This window comes from Varroa destructor, unplaced genomic scaffold, assembly GCF_002443255.2.
Source record: "Varroa destructor unplaced genomic scaffold, Vdes_3.0 BEIS01000003.1, whole genome shotgun sequence".
NCBI lineage: Eukaryota > Metazoa > Arthropoda > Arachnida > Mesostigmata > Varroidae > Varroa > Varroa destructor.
The window spans coordinates 27,211,771-27,232,347 of record NW_019211456.1 but is presented as its reverse complement, the minus strand read 5'-3'; the positions used below and the strand labels follow the sequence as shown (position 1 = coordinate 27,232,347).

Genomic DNA, 20,577 nt, shown 5'->3' with positions numbered 1-20,577 from the left:
ATGATATACCAAAGTGTCCTCAGCGGGATTTCGCGATTTTGGTATATGACTGGCAAAGGTTTGTGAAGAGCCACTAGCACACGTGAGATTCAAGGTTAACGTTGTTGTTGAAATAAAAAATCTAAAATCATCATCACGATGGTATATGTGGGGCCGCTTGTGATTAACAGCGCTCAAAAAATTTGGAGCAGGCGCCGACGACGGTGATTGCACCCTTGGTGACACGAAGAGCGACATTACTGAGGTTGCAACCTTACGCTAATCACAGCACGAGTACGTCCTCCGACGACCGAAACAAAAGCTTGACCGTTCTTTATTGCTTGATGGAATCATTCTCAGCTAACGCAACCATCAAAATATCATGATACGCCCACAACAAGACCCAATGCCACATAGGATTATATAACGGTTGTGACTAACGAGCGAGCAGAGTCTGCCAAATAATAAGGCCTGTTTGCCGCCCATATCCTCCGTGTTCTGTCTGATCTATTGAATTGTGCAGAGTTTAACGGCCGGAAAACTAACCGGGTCACACTTAATTAGAACAGGGTTGCCTCGAAGCATATATGGCTGTAGCAACAGCAGAGATCGACAGAAAAAGGTTGTGCCGGACAAGGATCAAGCAAGAGCAATGATCACATTATAATAATAATTGTTATTTTTTTAAGAATAATAACTACATTAGGCAAATGTGAAGTGTCTCTAAACAAAATGTGTATCTGTCAGTGTGAGTACGTGTGAACATAGTGTGCAATAGCTAATAATTTAAATGAACTGATCGCTGGCCTTGCAGCAAGTGCTGTTGAAGAAAGAGTGATTGCGTCCACGTGTAACACCAGCAACACTATATATACCATATTTGATTTGGGCAATCAAATAATCCCACACTCTGGTCAATTGTTACGCGTTAGCTCAAAACTTAGTGAATCCTAATTTCGAACAGATTCATTGAAATTCACTGAAATTTCAAATGGGCCGTGTGTTTTACTTATTTGCACCGCTTTATTATATAATCTTGCAAATAATAATTATGCTAGCGTTCATATGTATTTAACCTTTAGGATCCAATGAACTTGCTCAGCTGCTAACCGTTTTGCTGTGTGCTTGCTCGCAGATGCTCTACTCATGTGACTACTATTTATTTAGGATTAGCTATCATTGATAATGAATACTATTATTGTTATTATATAATCTTATTATCTTATGTTATTATATAATTATAACTAGCGCGAACGTCCTCAAATTCGTTTCGTCATAAGAGAATTTTTCTAGCTTCATTTAAAACTGATACCGAGAGACGATGCACATTAAGAATAAGAATATGAAAGCTGAATACACCCACTTTTGGTTATTATAACAAAATAGCATAGACGATTGTGACATGCTACAAATAATATTCACTTGTACGTCATGATAGGGCGCTGCCTTTCTGTCTATTCATTTGATTATAATAATGAGCAAGCCGCAGCTACTATGAACATTTACTAAGCCGACATAAGTGAACCGGTATACCTGTTGGAACGCTCACAACTGGTAAACCACGCTAACTGATTAACAGAATTTCTCACATTTGATCATCAAGTAGCTTCTTCTCCGTTTAGTCAGTGAATACTTGATGTCGGTAAATAACACCACATTACTTAGCTGAGGTTTGCTTATTTGTCAGTAAAATCTGATAGTCAATTGTAACATTCTTCGAGGCCCTTTATGTCTCATAACTATTACCACATATACCTTGGACTATTCTGCCTAAACAGGCCTATTTATTTAGGTCGACTTCATTGAAAATGCCCTGTACTTCCGACTATAATCGAACCGCACTTGCTTATGTATTTACCTTCTTTATCATTAAGCATGATCATGGTTATTATGACTGTGGGAATACAACAATCGACCTGACAGTTAACGCTTATCAATGGCGCGTCGTTCTGAATTCGATACACGAGCTACGAAAAACAAATGGGCCGTATCGTATAGGGCCGCGCTATGCCGTAAAGCGCAATAACTTGCCAGAGCTTCAAGAGGTTCTGGTAATCTTTTTCTCAGTTACTTTGTCTTCTTTCTTATTTATCATTTCTACGACACCCGCACGCACTCGAATTAATACACTTCCAAACGCATGTATAAACTACTAATGCGGCCAACGCGACTAGCTAGAAGAACAGGCAAGCCACAAACGACAGCAACCTGTAACTGCATTAGCTGAGCGCGCAAATTTGAAAACAGTCACTGTAAGGGTAGCGGTACTTGTTGTTCCGTTTTCTGAGCTATAATATATACTTTTGCTAAACCAATATTTTCAATTTTGTCTGGTGCTGCTTTAAGCATTGGTTCAGTCGGCTAGTTTGCATCACGAAATGTGTCCACACCCAGTTTTGAACCTGCTACGTTTTCCTGAGTTTAATAGGTAAACGCTTTACCAGTACGTCTACATTGGGATAGTAAATATTAGCTGATCCGAATCAGCATTTTCGAACGGACTATGCAGACAAGCAAAGCACAGCGTCACCGTTTCGGTGCACGTATATACAGCTTTACAGAATTTCTCTCGGTGCCATCGGGTGTTAATTACTTTCCGTTGTCGTTTCTCAATCGAGACACCAGAAAGCGAGTTTCGTGACAAGCTTTTGTATAATAGAACACTGAGTTCAAAGGCAGATCACAGTGGTTCGCTTAGTCACCACGATGTATCGTACGAAAATACATTGAATTCATCCAGGCTTACTCGGCCGTTATCGCTTTTACCTCTATTCGAAACAGCATTAAAGGGTACAAACGGCAGAAACCCAACTTTTTTTTTTATCAGTATAGGTTTTTTGCCAATCAAATGAATCCTATCAGACTATCACCGGTAAGATATGCTACTAAGGTAAAGCCTGCTGACAGCGTCTGACTATTTTGACGTCCTTTGTTCCGGATAACAGATCAAACGCCGAATGAAAAGCTCGACCGTTTATATATATACATATATATATAGATCCTATATAGCAGAAAAAACCAGTCCATCGATTTCTTTAGGTCAACAATCACATACTGTGCCGCGGTGCTGAAACAGGATGTTGCGTAATTTAATATTCATAGTACGTAAAAGGTACTATATTCTATTTTCAGTGCACTTAGTAGTATTCATTTAATTCGTCTAAGATGTGGTTAAATATTCAAACTATGATTATGTCTAAGGAGTGTTTTCAACAGCATAGGGAAAATGACACCCTAGGACAACTACTACCAATTTTTGTCGTTCATACAAAGAAATTGTTCTAAATGATACATTATTCAGAGCATATGCCAGAAACACATAACTACGAAAGTGTTTCTTTGCGCTAAACGAAATCATTGCAAGCCGACGAAAACCAAAAGGTCTAATGATAAAGAGGAGCAAACAGGTATACACAACCAACCCTCAGCGATCTTACTTGCAACAACGTAGTGCTCAAGTTTGTAACGTATATAAGGCGAGTAACCTAAAAATATCTAACGTAACAACATAGCCGGGATAGCTGAGCAAGTCGTGACAGACCACCGCGCTAATCGCTCGGTTGGTTAGCCCCGTCAGGCGGCCCCTACTAACCTCTACAATGGCAAGTGCAAGATTTATCAGCTGCTTTAACCCTTTTCAGATGCGTCCAAGCCCACGCTTTCATGAAAACTACCCATATATGGTGCAGCACAGAAAATAATTACAAAAAGTCGATATGAATACAAAAATATAAAGGAACGGTAACCCCTTTCGTTTAGCTGCCGACTCTATGTTCGTTATGACAACACAATCGATGCACAGTCTAAGCTGTATAGTAACTAATGACGGACATATCGAAAGAATACAAAGTCTGAGATGGTAAAAATAATTATAGAAAATTTCGCAGTGGGAAACTGTTACCGCAATTGTTTATGACTGTTGATGGCACGGGCTCGTTTGTCGTTGTGTTCACTGGTGGGATTGATAATACTGAAGAAGCCGGTACCCCAAATACTGGTCGTAATCCATGTCCTAATGAGTCAATGACGTGATGTTGAGCTATGGCATTTGTGAATAACAATGGGCGTTTCGGCACTGTCACAAGAGAAGTGCTAGGCTCTGGCTTTGATTTTCTCATCGTAGTACGACAACGACGGTTTGTAAGCTAATTGCATTGGCTGACGCCAGAATTGCTACTATTCCAACGAATTACATCACGAACTTAAAAAACACAAAACTGACATCTACTTATCTAAGATTTTTTTCACAGTTGTCGTTTGAATAAAAATAATAATGCAAGATATTTGAGTCGCAATTAAGCGTAAGCAGAAGGTTCAGTTGAATCTTTAGAAAATACAATCGATCGTATCATATGAAAGTTGACGGCCAGCCGCAAGGATTAATTGTTTGAGGAAATCGCCGCGCAACGCTATGAAATACTATACATAAACAGAAACGTATAAATTACAAGTGCTGCCGGCATTACTTGTGTTACATACACATGCTTGTATACACGGTGCTAAATATGGATTTGGCGCGGCACAATCGTCAAGAGGATTTCGCGTCAGACAGACGCCCTACGTAGCAGACGACACGTTGGCTTGTATATAAATATACATAGAAATGCACAGTATTAAGTAAAATGTTCTTTACGTCATTATGTAAAAGTGGAAGCTGCAATTAAAAAGTAGACGTGAAGAATGATATATTGACAGGGGGTGCTACGTTTGCAACGGCACTGTTTCAACCAGTTTTCGAAGAAGAAAAATTGATATATATATATATATGTATATATATGCCTTTTTCTTTTGCCCCATATCGAAATAATTTCCTCTTTCATTCTATATCGCTCGTTCTGTCCTTGTCCTAACTGCCCCAGTTTTAAGTAGTATTCGTCTCTTCGAAGAGCTGTTTCTATGGGAAGTTTGCTATTGCACGCGCATGCTTGCAAAACGAAAACCCTCTTCGTATACTGACATAGTCTATACGGCTGTCATTTTTGCATATTTCCTACGACAGCAATAACAATAACCGCGACAGCAAGGGAAGCAAGACTGTAGCGCGCGTAAGCGAGAGAGTCACAACCTTTCAAAGTCGGTGGGGAGACCTTGACCTAAACTGTACTATTTCTTTCTACCTCGTTGCCAGCAGGGAACCTGTGTCCGTACGGCGCCTTCCCACCTGCCAGCTTTATACCCCCCCCCCCCCCCCTCCGCCTGTCTTCTGCCAAAAGCCAAGCAAGGCGGGGCGAGATAACACGATGGGATAGAGGGAGTGACGAAGAACTGCCTGTTGGATTGCTTATCTGCTAGTTTTCCTAAGAGCAACTAAGTACGCTATATGAGATAGAGGAGAAGCAAAATGGGACAGGGAAGCGGCACACGCCTACGCGTGCACAAGACAAGAGCAGAAACCATTGCCCGCGCATCGGCCCGCCACACGACTGTCGCGAAACGCGATAATTGTCTTGGTTGCCTTACGAAGCGACTAAATTTAGTAACTATGAACACGAGGGCTCCTCTACCAGCAGACGCGCTATGCTGACTCCGCCAGCCACAGCATGCAAAAAGAAAGCCGACCGCTGCTGCCGCTGCAGTCCCACGAATTCCGAGCTGCCTTCTTTTCCAAGCAGCCTCTTCTGGCCACCTTTCATACAGCAAGCAGCCAACACCACCAGTTTGGATTGTTTGTGTTGCGGCTGGGCAGATCATTGGTACGAAAAGAGCGCGCGAAAAGGTGTTTCAGAGGCAGCGGCGGCTGAATAAGTAGTGGGGAAGAAGAAACTGAGAGAGTGAGCTGGTCTGGCAGACAGATATAAGCCAGCAAACGAGAGTAGTTGTTGGTAGGTGAGCAGAATTGCAATGGCGGTAACAGCGGCCGAACGTATAGCGGATACCGCGCGTTGGAACATCACAGCTCATTCAGTAGTAAGTCAGTCACTCACTTAGATGATTACAAACAACGGTACACGCAGCAGATCCCTTGCTTACTCAGTCCGCCCTACTCTCGTTCCAAGTCGGCTGCTCAGAGTCGAAAGTAAGGACTAAAGCCACTACAGCGGTAGTACCAACACCCACGCAACAAGCAATCCCGATTACTGCCAACAACATAAGACCACTCAATAACAAATGAGAATACAGAAACTGCAAAGCTGACTACAACGAAGTTAACGGCGATGAGGCTAATTGTTTAGTTGACCTATTCAGTGAACTCTCTCGAATTTTCTCCATTGCATCCGATGTATATTCCTCTGCTACCTAAGTCTATGACCAGCAAAAACCCCTTAAACTACAGTATACGAGGGCCAACGGCACTACGAAACAGTGAATTCTCTTGCAACGCACGAGTCAGTCATCAGCACTAGCATCATAACCATTAACTTCAACAGCAGTTTTAGGGCACACTCCCTAAAACCCCTAACAACGCATGTTTAGCTTTTTTCAATATCGTTATAAGCCGCGGCCTGGTCTAACCTCTACATATAGTCAATAGGTGCTTCGGCTGAAGACAGACCGGTAGAAGCAGGCAAGCTTTAAAACAGCATTAACCGAATGAGCCAAGGACTTACTAGTTGAAGACTAGACTTATTGCGTCTCGTTTTTGAAAAGACTGTTGTGGTTTAGTTTAGACTCATAAAAAACATCTGCTAGCCGAGCGTCACAACCGCAATTCATTAATGACGGGCGATGAAACAACATTGAAGATAAAGTCGAGCACACAGGTGTACAACTGAAAAAATTCTAAATATCTAAAAGCGTACCGAATTAAGGTTTAATCATTAAGCAAACCCGAAGTAAATTCTTGCCGCAATGCGCCAAACAGACGGACAGTAGGAAAGAACTTCAGTTCAGTACAACGATGCATTTAACAAAAATATAGTGAAAAGTAACCGGTACTGATATTTACTGATTGCTTCATAAGGATAATTAATAAGAATAAGTTACAAAAATAATTTTGGAAAATTCTTTGGCTGCCCCTTGGATCGTCGTATACTTAAGATAAATCTTATTGTATCTTATTGTATTTCAGTTCTCAATTGCTATGCACAATAGTAACTATTCAGTGTTTTGGGACTATGCATGAAATGGCTAGATGAAGTGGGAAAGAAGGAAAAAAAGCTTATTGCATGCGTCGCTGCCAAGTCATCGTGGTTTCAGATCTTCAGTAGATTTTGAAATTATTCACGACTGGTTTTAGGACACTTACACAAGGGTTGGGAAACGGTTGTTGCTCCGTCCATGGCCGACAAAAATGAATTTTCTTAGGCCAGAACTCTTGACTTGTTGGCTCGCTGCCTTTCTTAGGTTGCCCTCAACGAGTATCAGCACCCTGATCGTGTGTAATCTGAAAAAAAGCCAAATCGAGTATCAATGAAACGTTAGGCAGTGTTTGCACTAGAGCCTTCGGTGGGATTCGTGAGAAAGCCTTTTTGATATAGTTTATTTACTTCGGCGGAACGGAATTCAATATACGACTGTACTCACAGTACCTATATACTGCTTATAAGAGATAACAAGCGGCTAGAGTTTTACCTATTTAATTGATTGTACTATTAAGTATTCAGATAAATGTAATGTTACAACAAGAAAATAATTTATTTTGCTTGCGGAATACCTTCCCTAGCATAACATGAAAGGTATTGCACAGGTAAGGCAGTAGTAACAGTATATCCGATAATTAAGCGTACAAACTTTTTGCATACAATTAATTTTATCATCCTGTGATTGCAACCTGTCCTAACGATCAAATTAATGAATGCAAGTGGTCCTACTTGTCTATCTCCCTCCCCCTTTTTTGCTCTCTCTCTCTCTCTCCATATATATATATATATATATGTAAAGTCTAATAAATAAATAAATAGACGAATAGATTAGTAAATAAAAAAAGTAAAGGCAAATCTTTACATATATATATATATATATATATATACCTATATATATGGAAATCCTGGGTTTTCAGTGTCAGAGTACAGTGTCAACAGGTTTACCTCCACTCCCGATGAAAGTTAGAAATTTGGTATATAACAAAATTGACTAAGAAAAAAATGCTAATAATTATTAGATTTAGTTCAGGTTTACCTACAATGTCGAATCTATTTTCGAATCCCCAGTAGAATTAGATCGGTAAATTTTTTGATCAAATTTTGGCGTTCCTCTTTCGCCGAAAAGCTAGCAAAAATCCTAGTAAATACATACTCTTTTCAATTGTATTGTAGCAGCGTAACAAATATCACTAGAAATCTCTATAAATAGCGTTCTTTCTGTAGCATCATCATTTTACGCTAATTCCTAGATCTCATATCGGCTTTTTAGGGCACGATAAGCGAAAGTCTCATAGCGATTAACTCATTATAGTGATTGTTATCATTGATCAAACACAGCAAATTGATTGCAGTGCAGATGAAACAATTTCCCTGTGACCTTTTTGGCTTGTTGTCGCGTCAATAGTGAACTCGACCGCTGTAATGATCATTGCAACAAACAACAAACTTAAAAACAAACAAACAAAAAAAAAAGTTAACTGGATCCCACTCGTTATAACTTTCCATCATTAAGAACACCATAGCCACGACTATCATTATCACTTTCGATTACGACAACGACAGCGAAAACAACAACAATAAGTCCTGCCTAATCCCAGTATGTGCAAGAGTAGCATTGGTTTTTCATGATCGATCCGAGTTTTGGCCCCACTGCTGTTGTTTGGTCTCCCCGTTGTGTTGCCTGCGGCTTCCGCATAATATTCTATCGACCCATACACTTATTACCACACTATAAAGAGACACAGAATAAAGGACAACTGAAACAGAGACAACGGAGAGAGGGGTAAACGAGACAAGCGTTAGGGGCATCGGGTTAGACAGATAGAGAAAGTAACGAATAGAGCCAGTAGATTGGTCTCCTCCGGATGGCGCGACAACTGCAAAGCTGTCGTTTGTAGCTGTTGCCGCCGACGTAGGTGCTACGACGACGAAGTGCATAACGCTGCTTTCCATTATTTTTATTATTATTACTATTTGTAGTGGTAGTGGTAGTAATGATGGTATAACGCAATAGCGTAATCTCCCCGTGGCGCCAGTTCAGGCAACACAACACAACAGCAGCTATTGCTTTGGCGTGCACCGACTACAGGCTAATGCATCACACAGAAACATGAAAGACTGCGCGACGCGCGGGGAACGAAAAAGTAGGAGAAAAAAAGAACACTGAAAGAGCGAAGCGAATACAACAGTGTGATGACGACCGCGACGATGATAATGGTGATGCTGCTGCGATTCTTATTGCTGTTGCAGATGATTCTGATAATGATGGCAATAATGGTGACTCGAATGATGCTACAGGAACGGCCGTCTTGTTAACGGAGACAGGCGACGGTCGAAACCAACAGAGCGGCCAGGCGGCATAGAGACATGCAACCAAGCGAGCCTGTCAATGAACGACGTAAGCGTCCACGCAAATCAGCGACCTAGCGGCCAGCCCGCGAATAACAGTATGACGACGATCACAAGCAACAGCGGCAACGAAGCGAGATAATGCCAAGGATGACGGGACCACGCAGTAGCCGTTTGCAAACCGCAACAAAACGAGCAGCAAAGGAATACACGAATTGGTAACGCGAGAGGGGTAAAAACGTCAAAGAGAGGGTGACGGCCAAACGACTGTCAATCCATCTCCCCATGGCTGCGGAATCAATGCCAGCATGCTGCAGTACTATGTCCGCATACTGCTCTAGTGCTGTGCTATCAGCGGGGCGAGCGCTGTTGTGACTATCGGTGATGACCGGGTGTCGTACAAGAGCAACACGCAACGACAGTAGCGGTACTAGTTGGAACGGCTTCGGATAATTCACGATATGGACGAAAGTGTTATCGACGATGGTCATTACACGCTGAGAATATAGGTGAGAGCCTCTTGAAAGGGTTGTCGTTAAAACATTTGATGTGTGTCATTGGCTACAAAATACAAAAGTAAAATAGAGAACTGTAAATAATATTGAATGTGAGCAAATGGAGACCGGAACTTGAACAAGGGTCTGTGGCGAACAGGATAATAGCGAGACTGCGATAAGAACATCTACGTGATTAAGTTAAACTTGGCTCATTAGGTTAGGTTTGCTATCTTACATACTTCTTACATGTGGATTTAACTGGGAGAGTCAAAATGGTCCTAGTTGAGTCATTTGAACTGTTATAGGGACACATATTGTGACTTTTCACGAAAATTGTATACAATGTAACACTTACTGGCCGAATATGCACGCTACTATAGAAAGGCGAGGACGAAGCAGTAGATGAACCCCATAAGGAGATGAGTATGAATTTAGACTAGTTAATAAATACGTTTAACAATATAATATGACATACCTGTTATTTCAATGGTGAACAACAGGTCAATAGCAAGACCGACATCAGAACGTTAGCAACTTCGTTGATCAACAATGAGTTTAGGTTTTAATATTCTTTCGACATTGAAATTAATTACCCTTATGGGAAAGTACAACATTACGGATGCAACTGGGACCCTGCTACACTGATCCGTTATCATTTTTGCTTTTGGTAGTAAAGGGCATATTTGTCTCATCAATCACTTCTGAGAGAGGAATATCTGAGAATTAACCCATGAAGTTACACACTCAACAAAAATACGAGTGGAAGGGGGCTGAATAATTTAACAAATGCATGAAATGGTTAGTTTTTCCAGAAGTAACTGATATAGTGGAAAAAAGAGAAACAGAAATTGGCCAAGGTGAAGTGTTTGTTTGTAGCATACAACGGGGAATTTTCTTTTTTTCGTTAACGTTCTTGCAGTTATTTTCAAGACACTTATACGACACTTATCAAAGGCCAATTATTGTAAACTTAGAATATACTACATAATACATAATTTTGAGTAATATAAAATCAGGATCGTGTTCAGAACTTCTGTCGTTCAGTTGTTTACGAAGATATACCAAGCAAGTTGTATAACAGTTTCCCGCTGGATGTGACTGATAAATCACCAGAACATGTTTGCTTCCTTTCACAATCACTGGCTGTACGTAAATCAAGGTCTTAGGAACATAAGCAACAGTAGTCCTCGTTTCCCGTGAGACACGTTAACCTGAACTCGCTGCATCAGAATTCGAATCAGTTTCGACGAGAAGGAAGCCATACTGTGTTCTTAATGGAAAGCTGATTTACTGAGTGAATTCTAAGATGTTGCTTGATTGTTCTATCGACAGCAAACACCGCTCAACAGAAAATCACCAACGTTTAACTCTATAGAGTATCCGTGGTAAACCACTACGCTATTATAATCAAATTAATATCACGGGTAATACTAATTAAGTTGTGAAATAACCTTGCTTCAGCAGCTTTGCTAACAAATAAATTATGTTCATTATTGTCTTATATATATTCCTCTATTATAAAATGACTCACTAATACTAGTTACTACGCGATAAACATGAGTAGGTATATAATTAATGGGGGGCTCTCACATCACGAAGGCGAAAAGCCCGACCTTAATCTCTCGAGATTAAGCTCACAACTTACCTGTACCTAGTGAAGAACGATCGTACCGATTTAGAAGCGTAAATCGGCTGCCGATCCGTGACTTCGTTGGGGTTGCCTGGAGCAGTTGTGGTTTCGCCGTTGGATATGGATCGCCTTCTAACCACCGTCCACCTGCACCTGCTTTCGTTCGGCTGCAAGCAAGCGCACGAACGCAATCCCCTTCATTGGTAAGATATCGAAAGTAAAGGAGCGGAAGGTGTAGGACTCTTCATTATTATACAATGTACTACTACCATCATTGAATCAGTATCATCACCTAACCTAACCTACATACCATATTGGTGGTTGGTTCTGCAGCTATTTTAAAGAAAGCGAAAAGTAATAGAAATTGATTAATATAACCGAGCAAGTGTTCTCGCAAGGGGTTTTTTGGTATTAGGAAATTTCAAGTTCTTATGTTTTGGAGCAACAATATTTATTACATTGTACTGCCTTTCATGAGTGTAGTAGTATATTTAAATAGGCAGCTCCCTGCATTTAGTTACTGGTGATGTTCAAATTCAGTGCACTGACCCCAATAGAAGTGGAATTAAATTTCGTGATCAATTCAGTAACTCATCACATAGGAAAGTCATTATCTCTCCGAGATCGATGCCTCGTCTTATTCTATATCTATGTGTATACACACGTCATACGAAGCTTATACATAACACAGATTTTAACATTGCATTTTATTGGGAAATTGGATTTGAAAAACACCTTTATTTTCACAAAATAATAGTGCATGCATCACCCTCTCTTCGTATACTTCGTGCTGTGTATTCTAGTACGTGTCCGGCTGCGCCGATTACGACTAGCGCGGTTTTGACTGAGAACATCACACCTATCATTGTTTGTGGCAATTCTCCTCGCTAGATACGTAGATCTGGACATGCAACAAAGTAGCCCTGACAGCTACTGACGGATTGTCATAGTAAAAGGCCGGCTTCGACTTCGAGTAGCCTAACAATGATTACGGAGATGTTATTACTTCTGTTGGTGTCAAGGCGGTTGACACCACGGTCGTATCAATGGGTGCCCGTTGATTGCGCGAACCAACGCTATCAAGAAAGGCTAATTGAACAAAAATAGATAAAACACATAAATCGTATACTGCCACAAGCGCGGCAGAGGGTCTGATAGCCATCAAAAATTTCGTTGCTTCCCATCACTACTGCTGCCGTTCGATATAACTGTCCAGCGTTTGCTTTCACGTTATGATCGCGTTTGCGACCGCCTACGACGAGGTCTAGCTCCAGAAAAGCTGCAAGGCTGCTTAATAATTCTACAATAACGTGCATTATCTGATACAATACAAACCGACGGTACGCTATGATGCGCCGCAAAAGGATCGATTGCATTGAATAATACCCCCCCCCCCCCCCATGGCAAGATACTGAGCTGTTTCCCAGTCACCTTTGTCTGTCCCCGCTTCCGTTTCTGTCCTATTGATAAAAAGCAGGTGTATCTATATATATATTTGACTTCACAATTGTAGCACAAACTCTAAGATGTACATTGTTTTCTGAGCTATATATCGTTATCTGACGCAATAACATCCAACTCTCAGGAGCTATACACTCAGCCGCTATCAAATCAGCCGCCCGTGCTTCCGGTGGCGGTTAAACAGCCAGCGACTTAGGGCTGATGGCAACAACTATGTCACTGCGGTGCAACGGCAGCGCGATCGATCTGGTTTCCTGTTTCGCGCGTCTCTCCTCTTAGAAGGGTCAACCACAATGCGCGTGGATGCCCTGCCTTGATTTGACAGGACAACAAACGGCGCGATCAAATTATTAAACAGTAATCATATGCCTGTGATCTCATTGTGTAGTACTTTCACCCCTCCCCCCCTGGCCCGTTCTCTATTTCCTGCACACTCATACAGAACCTCATAAAAGGTTCTGCATAGGTAGACTGAAAGGACACACTTATTTATCTACCACTTAGTAACGCCGTAGAGTAATCGTGGCTGACGACTCGATAGGTTTTACCGCCCCTTTACCAGAACTATAATACAGAATGACTAGAAGAAATCGATAGTGTGTGGATGCTGTCCCGGTTCATCTCACCAGTGTAAATATAGCCCAGTTGGGCAAGTGCAATACATCAAGTGAAAAGATACCGAATAGTTAGTGGACTCTCTTTGTAATCCAGTTAAATCTATTAAGGAAAAATCTGACATCAGGATCAGTTTATTAACAGTCCTACCCAACGGTATTGTTGAGTAGTACCCAAAATCGGAAGACGTTATTCGATGAAAAAAGCTATGCGCCTCGCATGTCCCCTTTTGTCTGCCGGTTGCGTTAGCGGTGTCTACGACTGTCAGCTATTGCTGGTAGAATAGAAAAGGCCTATGCGGCGACATGATTGTAGCCTTGAATTTGAAATTGCCAAGTAATTTTTTCCAGCCAAATTTGGTTCACATGTCGAACAACACTCAGTGACGGGAGCCACAAATGAATGGGCGTACGTGCTAATTTTCGGGGGTGAAATGGTATACGCCAACATGCTTTATTGACTCTACTGGGTACTGGTTGTGGTGGCCGCTCGCACTAATTGACATATTCAAGCGGGGAAATGCTATTCGGACGCAGTCTGAGGTCAGAATCCACAAAACACGACTAAAACAGTATTCGTACGCACATACACATATATATAGATATATCAAGAGACAGTAAATGATGGAGGAAATATCGTTCACATAGACTATGTTTTATTTATATATAGGAGCCGCAAAGACACAGATGCATTCACTCCGTGGGATGAAACAAAGACCGGCTGTGGACAAGAGATGAACAGACATCGAACAGGACTATCAACTGGGGTCTGACAGGGCGGAGCTCGAATTCAGGACGGCGAAGCTTTCTGAAGGGGGATTTGGGTATAGTGAGAACACGAGCGGCGGATAAAACAGTAGCAGCGGGAACAGACGTCGCTGATACTGCACACGCTATACGAGTAATACCAATCGCATATAGTAGGTAAGAATAGTGACTGTTCTGCTTAAGGCTGACGACTTCTAAAGAACGACCAGTCAGTCATATGGCTATATGAGAAAACGACATCAAAAAGGACAGCGAAGGATGTTAAACTGCATTCAATGTAATCGACTCGAAAACGCCGTTGCTCAATAGCAAGTACGACCGTACCTAGGGTAACAAGGGGAGCAGAGGAGACTGCAAACTACAGGAAAGAAATTAGTTTGTGTAAAAAATACATACCGCTGTCCGAACTATTTCACTAAAAAAGAACTGCTGATCGAAGCAATTGATTTGGACGCTACTGGTGCCTTCGATTTTGCATATATCCAACAAGAGCGATTGTCGATATGTGTGCATTCATGATCAGTGTCACGTTCGTTTAAAATCTTTAATTGGCAGTCTCTACAGGCCCTAAACCGCCGAAACCAAATATACTTTTACAAACAAAAAGTGGCAAAACGTTCTGTTTAGCAATCCACTTTCGACGTCTAATACCCGCGTTAATTACTAGGTCCTTGACTCGTACTCAACCGAGCGTACACTCTCGACAGCGACCACACATATTCCAGAATCATATCGAACGCACGATATGACCCTTGGCAAAAAGGCCACCTTGAAAAGATCGGATAGCTAGCGTTTCTATAGTTTATATTGCTTGGGTAGTATTTTCTTGGTAATTTGTAATACTCTGTAGCTCTTCTCTGGCTCAATGTTACAATATTTATTTACATTCTATTTTTATCCTGAGAGACTTATTACTATGTGTGCCGCCGAAAAAAATATATGTACATATAAGTGACCGATTTGTAATACATAGGCATACAGCTAGACCATCGAATACACAATTTGCATATGTCTACGAATCCCCACCCGATCGCAGTGGCCCAGTAAAATAACTTAATAAACATTAGAAGCTTGAACGGCGACAGACCACGAACCATAACAGTTCAAATTGTCATCAACACAGAGGTGAGCAGTTTCTGTAGTAACAGAGCCAGCGAAGAATGAAGAAGACTAACATCGATACACCGACTAGAGCTTCGGTCGGTGGAGATCGGAAGGTTAGGTTATTCTGGCACCCACTCGCCTTGCCGTCTCGTCGCCTGCCGTTGGCGTCAATCAGAATTGTATTCCGTCACCGCCCTCTCTATCGTTGCGGGCATCTGAGGACAGATACCGTAATGATCACAACAAATCGTCGCCATATGATATTTTAGTCCATTCACACACGGACTAATAAATAAAAAAGCACTTCCAGCACAATATTCACCAGAGAAAAAACAATCACACAAACACGCATCCATCGGTCATCACACGAATATCAATGTATATTGAATGTGGCGACAAGGCGCCCTACTCATCTAATGATTGCCTTAAAGGTGACGTGCTGGTGCAACTGCATTCGTTTTACTTGCTCTCTACGACGGACCCGACCACGCGACGCGGTCGACCGCCAGCAGCTATCCGCAGCTGCCGCTTTTACTGTCACAGTCTTTGAAAATAAAAGCGCTAATGCCAACGACGGCAAAAGCGATCAGGCAGAGTCTTGAGCCCAGTGTTGCGAAAAGGCGTTGTACGTGTATTCCTGTCATTATTGTCGTCGATATTGTTTAGAATTGGCCGGTAGCACTGTATTTTGATGGTGCTTTTGTTGTATAGGCATACATATATATATGCGTAAATATGCGTCACGCGCGTACATGCGCACGCACGCAAATCACCGAACAGTGTGAACGATGGCATTGAAAGGCGGACTCGTAGATAGCATACATTAGAAGCATAGGTTGAAGGTGGCATACCGTAATGCGCGATCGATACACAAGCAATTCACGGGAACGCTACCGCATTATTAATAAATAGAGTACACAGCACTCAATTAGCATAAGACAGCAGCACATTTTGCGATCGTCACATTGTCAGAGACTGAAGGAGATGGCATTAAACTGTTGGAACAACTCACTGACCGTTGCCGATGCTCTATTTTATTTGACGGAGAACGCATTTGTACCGTTGTCGCTGATGCACGGGATGGTCAAATCGCCTTCGGTTTTGTCGGCTTATCTTACGTCTCGAGTTGCGGCTGCTTGATCCCGTACAGTTTCAGTACCTAAACAGGTCGAACGGCTAACTATAAAGTTTTTATCCAACTTCATCTGTAACCAGTCGCATCCGCGTGAAGCATGCCCATTAACTAACAGGAGCCTACTCGTTTTCGATTACCTCGTCGGCTATCGGCAGGTTTGAATAAATTCTGATTTGACTTGAGGCTGTGACTAACGACGGACGCTACTTTCAGTACTTCTCAGTTTAACTCAAATTCAAAATGTACACGAACCTGTGGTACACTTTGGAAAATCGAAGGGAGTCCTAACCTCTATCCGCTAATCCATTGCTATTACAGTGAGCGGCACTTCGACATTTTACACATTTAAGGTATGTGAGACAGCGTAAAAATGCACAATTACTACGGTCCCAAAGGCCTGCCGCTATTCCATTAGTGTGACTCTCTCCGGCTCCCCATAGCAGAGCCGTTAGTTTTGTTAGGTATTTAACGGGTCGCCTGACGACGAAGAAAAGGCCATAGATCTAGAACGTCATCGCTCTTTGATCTTGCTTTACCTTTACTTCTTCTAATAATGTAAAGCATCCTCCAACAAGCTTACAGGCTTATGGTACCGATTCTCAAATATGGAACATATTGGTGTAAAATTCAGTTCAGGTCTGGATTACCATCAGCGCTGTGCAACTTGAGCTATGTAACTACTCCATCCAACTCTATTATCCATGGCCGTTGAGTCTCGGTTGCCACCCAATCACGGTAAACGTTACAAATAACCAAGGTTAACGGTGCTGTCCTTCCAGTCAAATTAGTCGATGCAGGCGGCCGAAGCGTTCCGCCATCACCACTGTCATCAGCAGTACAACAAAAAACGAGTCACATTTTTCTGAGAACGGTCCAAGGCGGTTTCCGATAGCCTATCGTCCTGCCATGGATAGTGGCCGACACAGTAGGTGACAAAAGTAAAAGGACAGGGAATCGCAAAGGGAATGGCGATTGCGTCGTTCCTGATTTCGATGCGGTTCCTACCACCTACCCCTCCGCAGGCTGTGCGGTTTAGTTTGATATATTTGACGAACACGTTTGCTGCGGACTACGTCGAAGAAAGTGACGCTCCGTTGACTCACAGCAGTTGCTTATCTGCTCACTGTTGAAAGCCGGTAGGTTCGGTTCATGCGAGGCAAGTATGTTGTACGTCTCAGCTACAAAGATGATGTCGATGCTTACGAGAATAAGAAGGCACGGAAAGTAACTTATGAAAACAGAACACCAAAAAGCACCAGGCACCACCATACGATACTAGATTTATACACAACATACCACCATGTGCTAATCGGACATCATCGCCATCATCACCATGATCACAGCATCACAAACGAACTAATCATAGAACGAAATAACAACTATGACAACGAACAGATGCGCAGGTGCCATGTTAAAAATGGAGCAGGAGACACCGTAGATTGGTACTAGAGGTCGAATATCGATATTCGGTTCAGCTAAGCTAGATTGGGTTTGTTTGGGCCCGACTGGGTCAGACCAGGCCGAGGTCGTGGCTGCTTAACCTTAAGCTTACACCAAACCCGCTTTCATATGGCCAACTCAGACTTGGACGTCCTGCTGTACTATCCCGTCACTCGGTCATACCATCCAGTGGGGGCACCACTTACGCTCATGCTTGGCTTTGCTCCTACAAGCACTACGCAAACCAGGAACTCCGGTGTGCCTCTCTCTTTTCATCTGAAGCTTGCCGCCTATTCATATTCTCACGTCACATCGTACGACACCGTTTTCATTCCATATATATATATATATATATATATATATATATATATATATATATATATATATATGCCTCTTTCTTTCCTTTGTTTGCTGTCAGTACCGCTGCTCGGGATCGATAAGGTCGGCACGTGGGGCAACTGAGCTGGAAGGAGTGTTACTACTCTTTCCTGTTCCTGTGCAGTTCTGCTGCTGTTACCACTGGAGCTATTAGAGTGAGTAAACGAGCCGAGTCAACGACGACCAGCTCCTGCTGGTGTTGATCCCTTTAATACTGCAGCAGTGTTCACTGCCGTAGCCGCGAGGGTCGGGCCGATGACCACAGGACGAGCGGCCGCAACGACCGACAAGCCGAGCAAGCGACTACAGACTCCCATATTCCATCAGTCTGTGCCGTATTCGGGCGTTATCGCTGCCACTGGTCTATGTGCAGCAACGCTGCAATCGTCAGTATCATCACGGCTAGAACGGAATGGTCCCGTATGACCACACTCGACGACTCCCTTGTCCTATAACGGTATTAGTGGCTGTATTGATAACACGTACATATAGTGGAAATACGTAGTCAATCAGGCGACGTTTGCTCAACGAATCGCTAGCGCCACAGGAGACTAGATAGCTGACTAGTTTATCAATTTCAGGCTGAAATGTCTCTGTTAGGCCAATTTGCTCGGAGCTGTGGCTGCGGCGGCAGCCTACTCATTGACGATTCGATTCGCAGATTTCTTCGTGTCGATAGCGGCGAGTTATTCTTCCTCATCACGTAATACAAGTACAGCCAATCATTATACACTAATCGCGCTACCACCTGCACCATCAGCGCTGGATGGACTCATTCACATCCGCTCCCATTCACACATTCACACTTTATATCACCATTATAATCACCGTTATCAGAGCACCATCATCGCCGCCGTAGTCGGATATGAACAAGGCACACATTCATATCGTAAGAGGCAGCGCTTAATCGTACCTCGAACCGTAGATTCTACGTGAGGTCATCACCCTCGATTGACTATTGGGTAAGTGTCTACTGTAGCTTCCTCACAATCACTCACTACTATGCACCATTCGTCCCATTCTCTCGACGTTCGTTGCCGTCGTCATCGTCGTTGTCAAGACTGCATCGTCGCAACAGTGGTCTTACATCCTTCACAAACAAACTCACCTGTAGCGAAGGCGGCCAAGTGGGCGCGGAATCGGCAGAGATCGCCCACTACAGTGGTCCTGATCTCCTTTCGACTAAAGGCCGCTCCGGCTCCTTGATCCTGTCGTGGTAGTGCTAATAGTATTAGTAGTAGTAGCAGCAGTAAATCTCGCGTAAGCTGTTACTTCACTCTGGAATACTCATTAATCATCGTCAATACTTAAGACGTTGTCCTGCGAAAAGAGTATACGGCACCAGCTGGAGCCGCTGCTTTTGCACGTTTCGGCGGTAGACCTTGTCTAACCGATCTAATTCCTTTCCGTTAAGTGCCTATATCGACTACTAATATCCGACTTATTTCGTTTGATTGGTTGGGCAGCGGCAATGGCAATTATCGCTGACACCCTCTTCGTCACCGCGCGTCGAGATTGCACGTTCCGCTGTATTCGCTTTTCGGTTGAGGGTCTTTTAGTGGCTACCTGGCGCTGCTACCTCCACTGCCCTGTTGTTGTTGTTGTTGGTATTTTTATGTACTGCTATGCACCGAAGTAAACAGGGCGTAATAGCCAGTACAAGTAATCGCATAATCAATCGTCAGATTTTTGTCTCAGCCAGTAAAGGCGATGGCGAATAGAGGTAGATATAGACAGATCAATCACTCAATCAAACCATCACTCATTCACACAAGCCCGTACTCTATGCTGTGCTATGTGCTGTCGCTATACTTCAGCCGTCGTATAGCTCTTATGCGTAAAGATTATACGGAATTCTTGTAAGCACCACTGTCATACAGCCATCACTATACGATTATCCCCAGCGCGAGCGGCGCGAAAACCAACACCGTCACTTTACGAAAAACACGAACGGTACCAACACTAATTCAGCATTACCACGAACTGACACTACCACTAACGAAAAAGGAGAACTCCTCTTGTTGCTTCCGCTGTTGCTGGTTATCCTGCCCTGTCCTATTCAATCCTACCTGCGGAGGTTGGCTAGCTGCTCCTGGTTCTGCTATCCCTGGCTTTTGGCCTGCTCTGCTCGCTAGGTTGTCGCTGCTGCTTGGACGATTACGACAGTGATCGTCGTTGACGACTACAACAACCACGCGAA

General features: G+C 42.8%; 1 protein-coding gene and 1 long non-coding RNA gene across 8 annotated transcripts in view; one reads left to right on the top strand and one right to left on the bottom strand.

The window, feature by feature from the left end:
* Positions 1-20,577, bottom strand: part of LOC111246555 (glycogen synthase kinase-3 beta-like) — a 26,289-nt gene extending 5,712 nt beyond the window's left edge. Inside the window, exons 1-2 of one of the 4 annotated variants that reach the window (XM_022796351.2) lie at positions 20,447-20,577; positions 7,166-7,303 (exon numbers count right to left, since the gene is read on the bottom strand). In XM_022796351.2, coding sequence (XP_022652086.1) covers positions 7,166-7,199 — 34 coding nt within the window. In that variant the 5' untranslated portion in view covers positions 7,200-7,303; positions 20,447-20,577. Of the gene's footprint in view, positions 1-1,837; positions 2,125-7,165; positions 7,304-11,492; positions 11,634-19,485 lie in introns of those variants that run through there. The other 3 variants (XM_022796350.2, XM_022796345.2, XM_022796353.2) reach the window with 3 other exon arrangements.
* On the top strand, positions 5,748-15,988 carry LOC147756745 (uncharacterized). 4 transcript variants are annotated; one of them, XR_015325031.1, is made up of 3 exons: positions 5,748-5,886; positions 9,252-11,680; positions 15,856-15,988. It is a non-coding gene; the product is annotated as an uncharacterized LOC147756745 (long non-coding RNA). The 4 variants fall into 4 exon arrangements; XR_015325029.1 differs by lacking the exon at positions 15,856-15,988 and adding an exon at positions 14,223-15,496; XR_015325030.1 differs by lacking the exon at positions 15,856-15,988 and adding an exon at positions 13,063-13,313.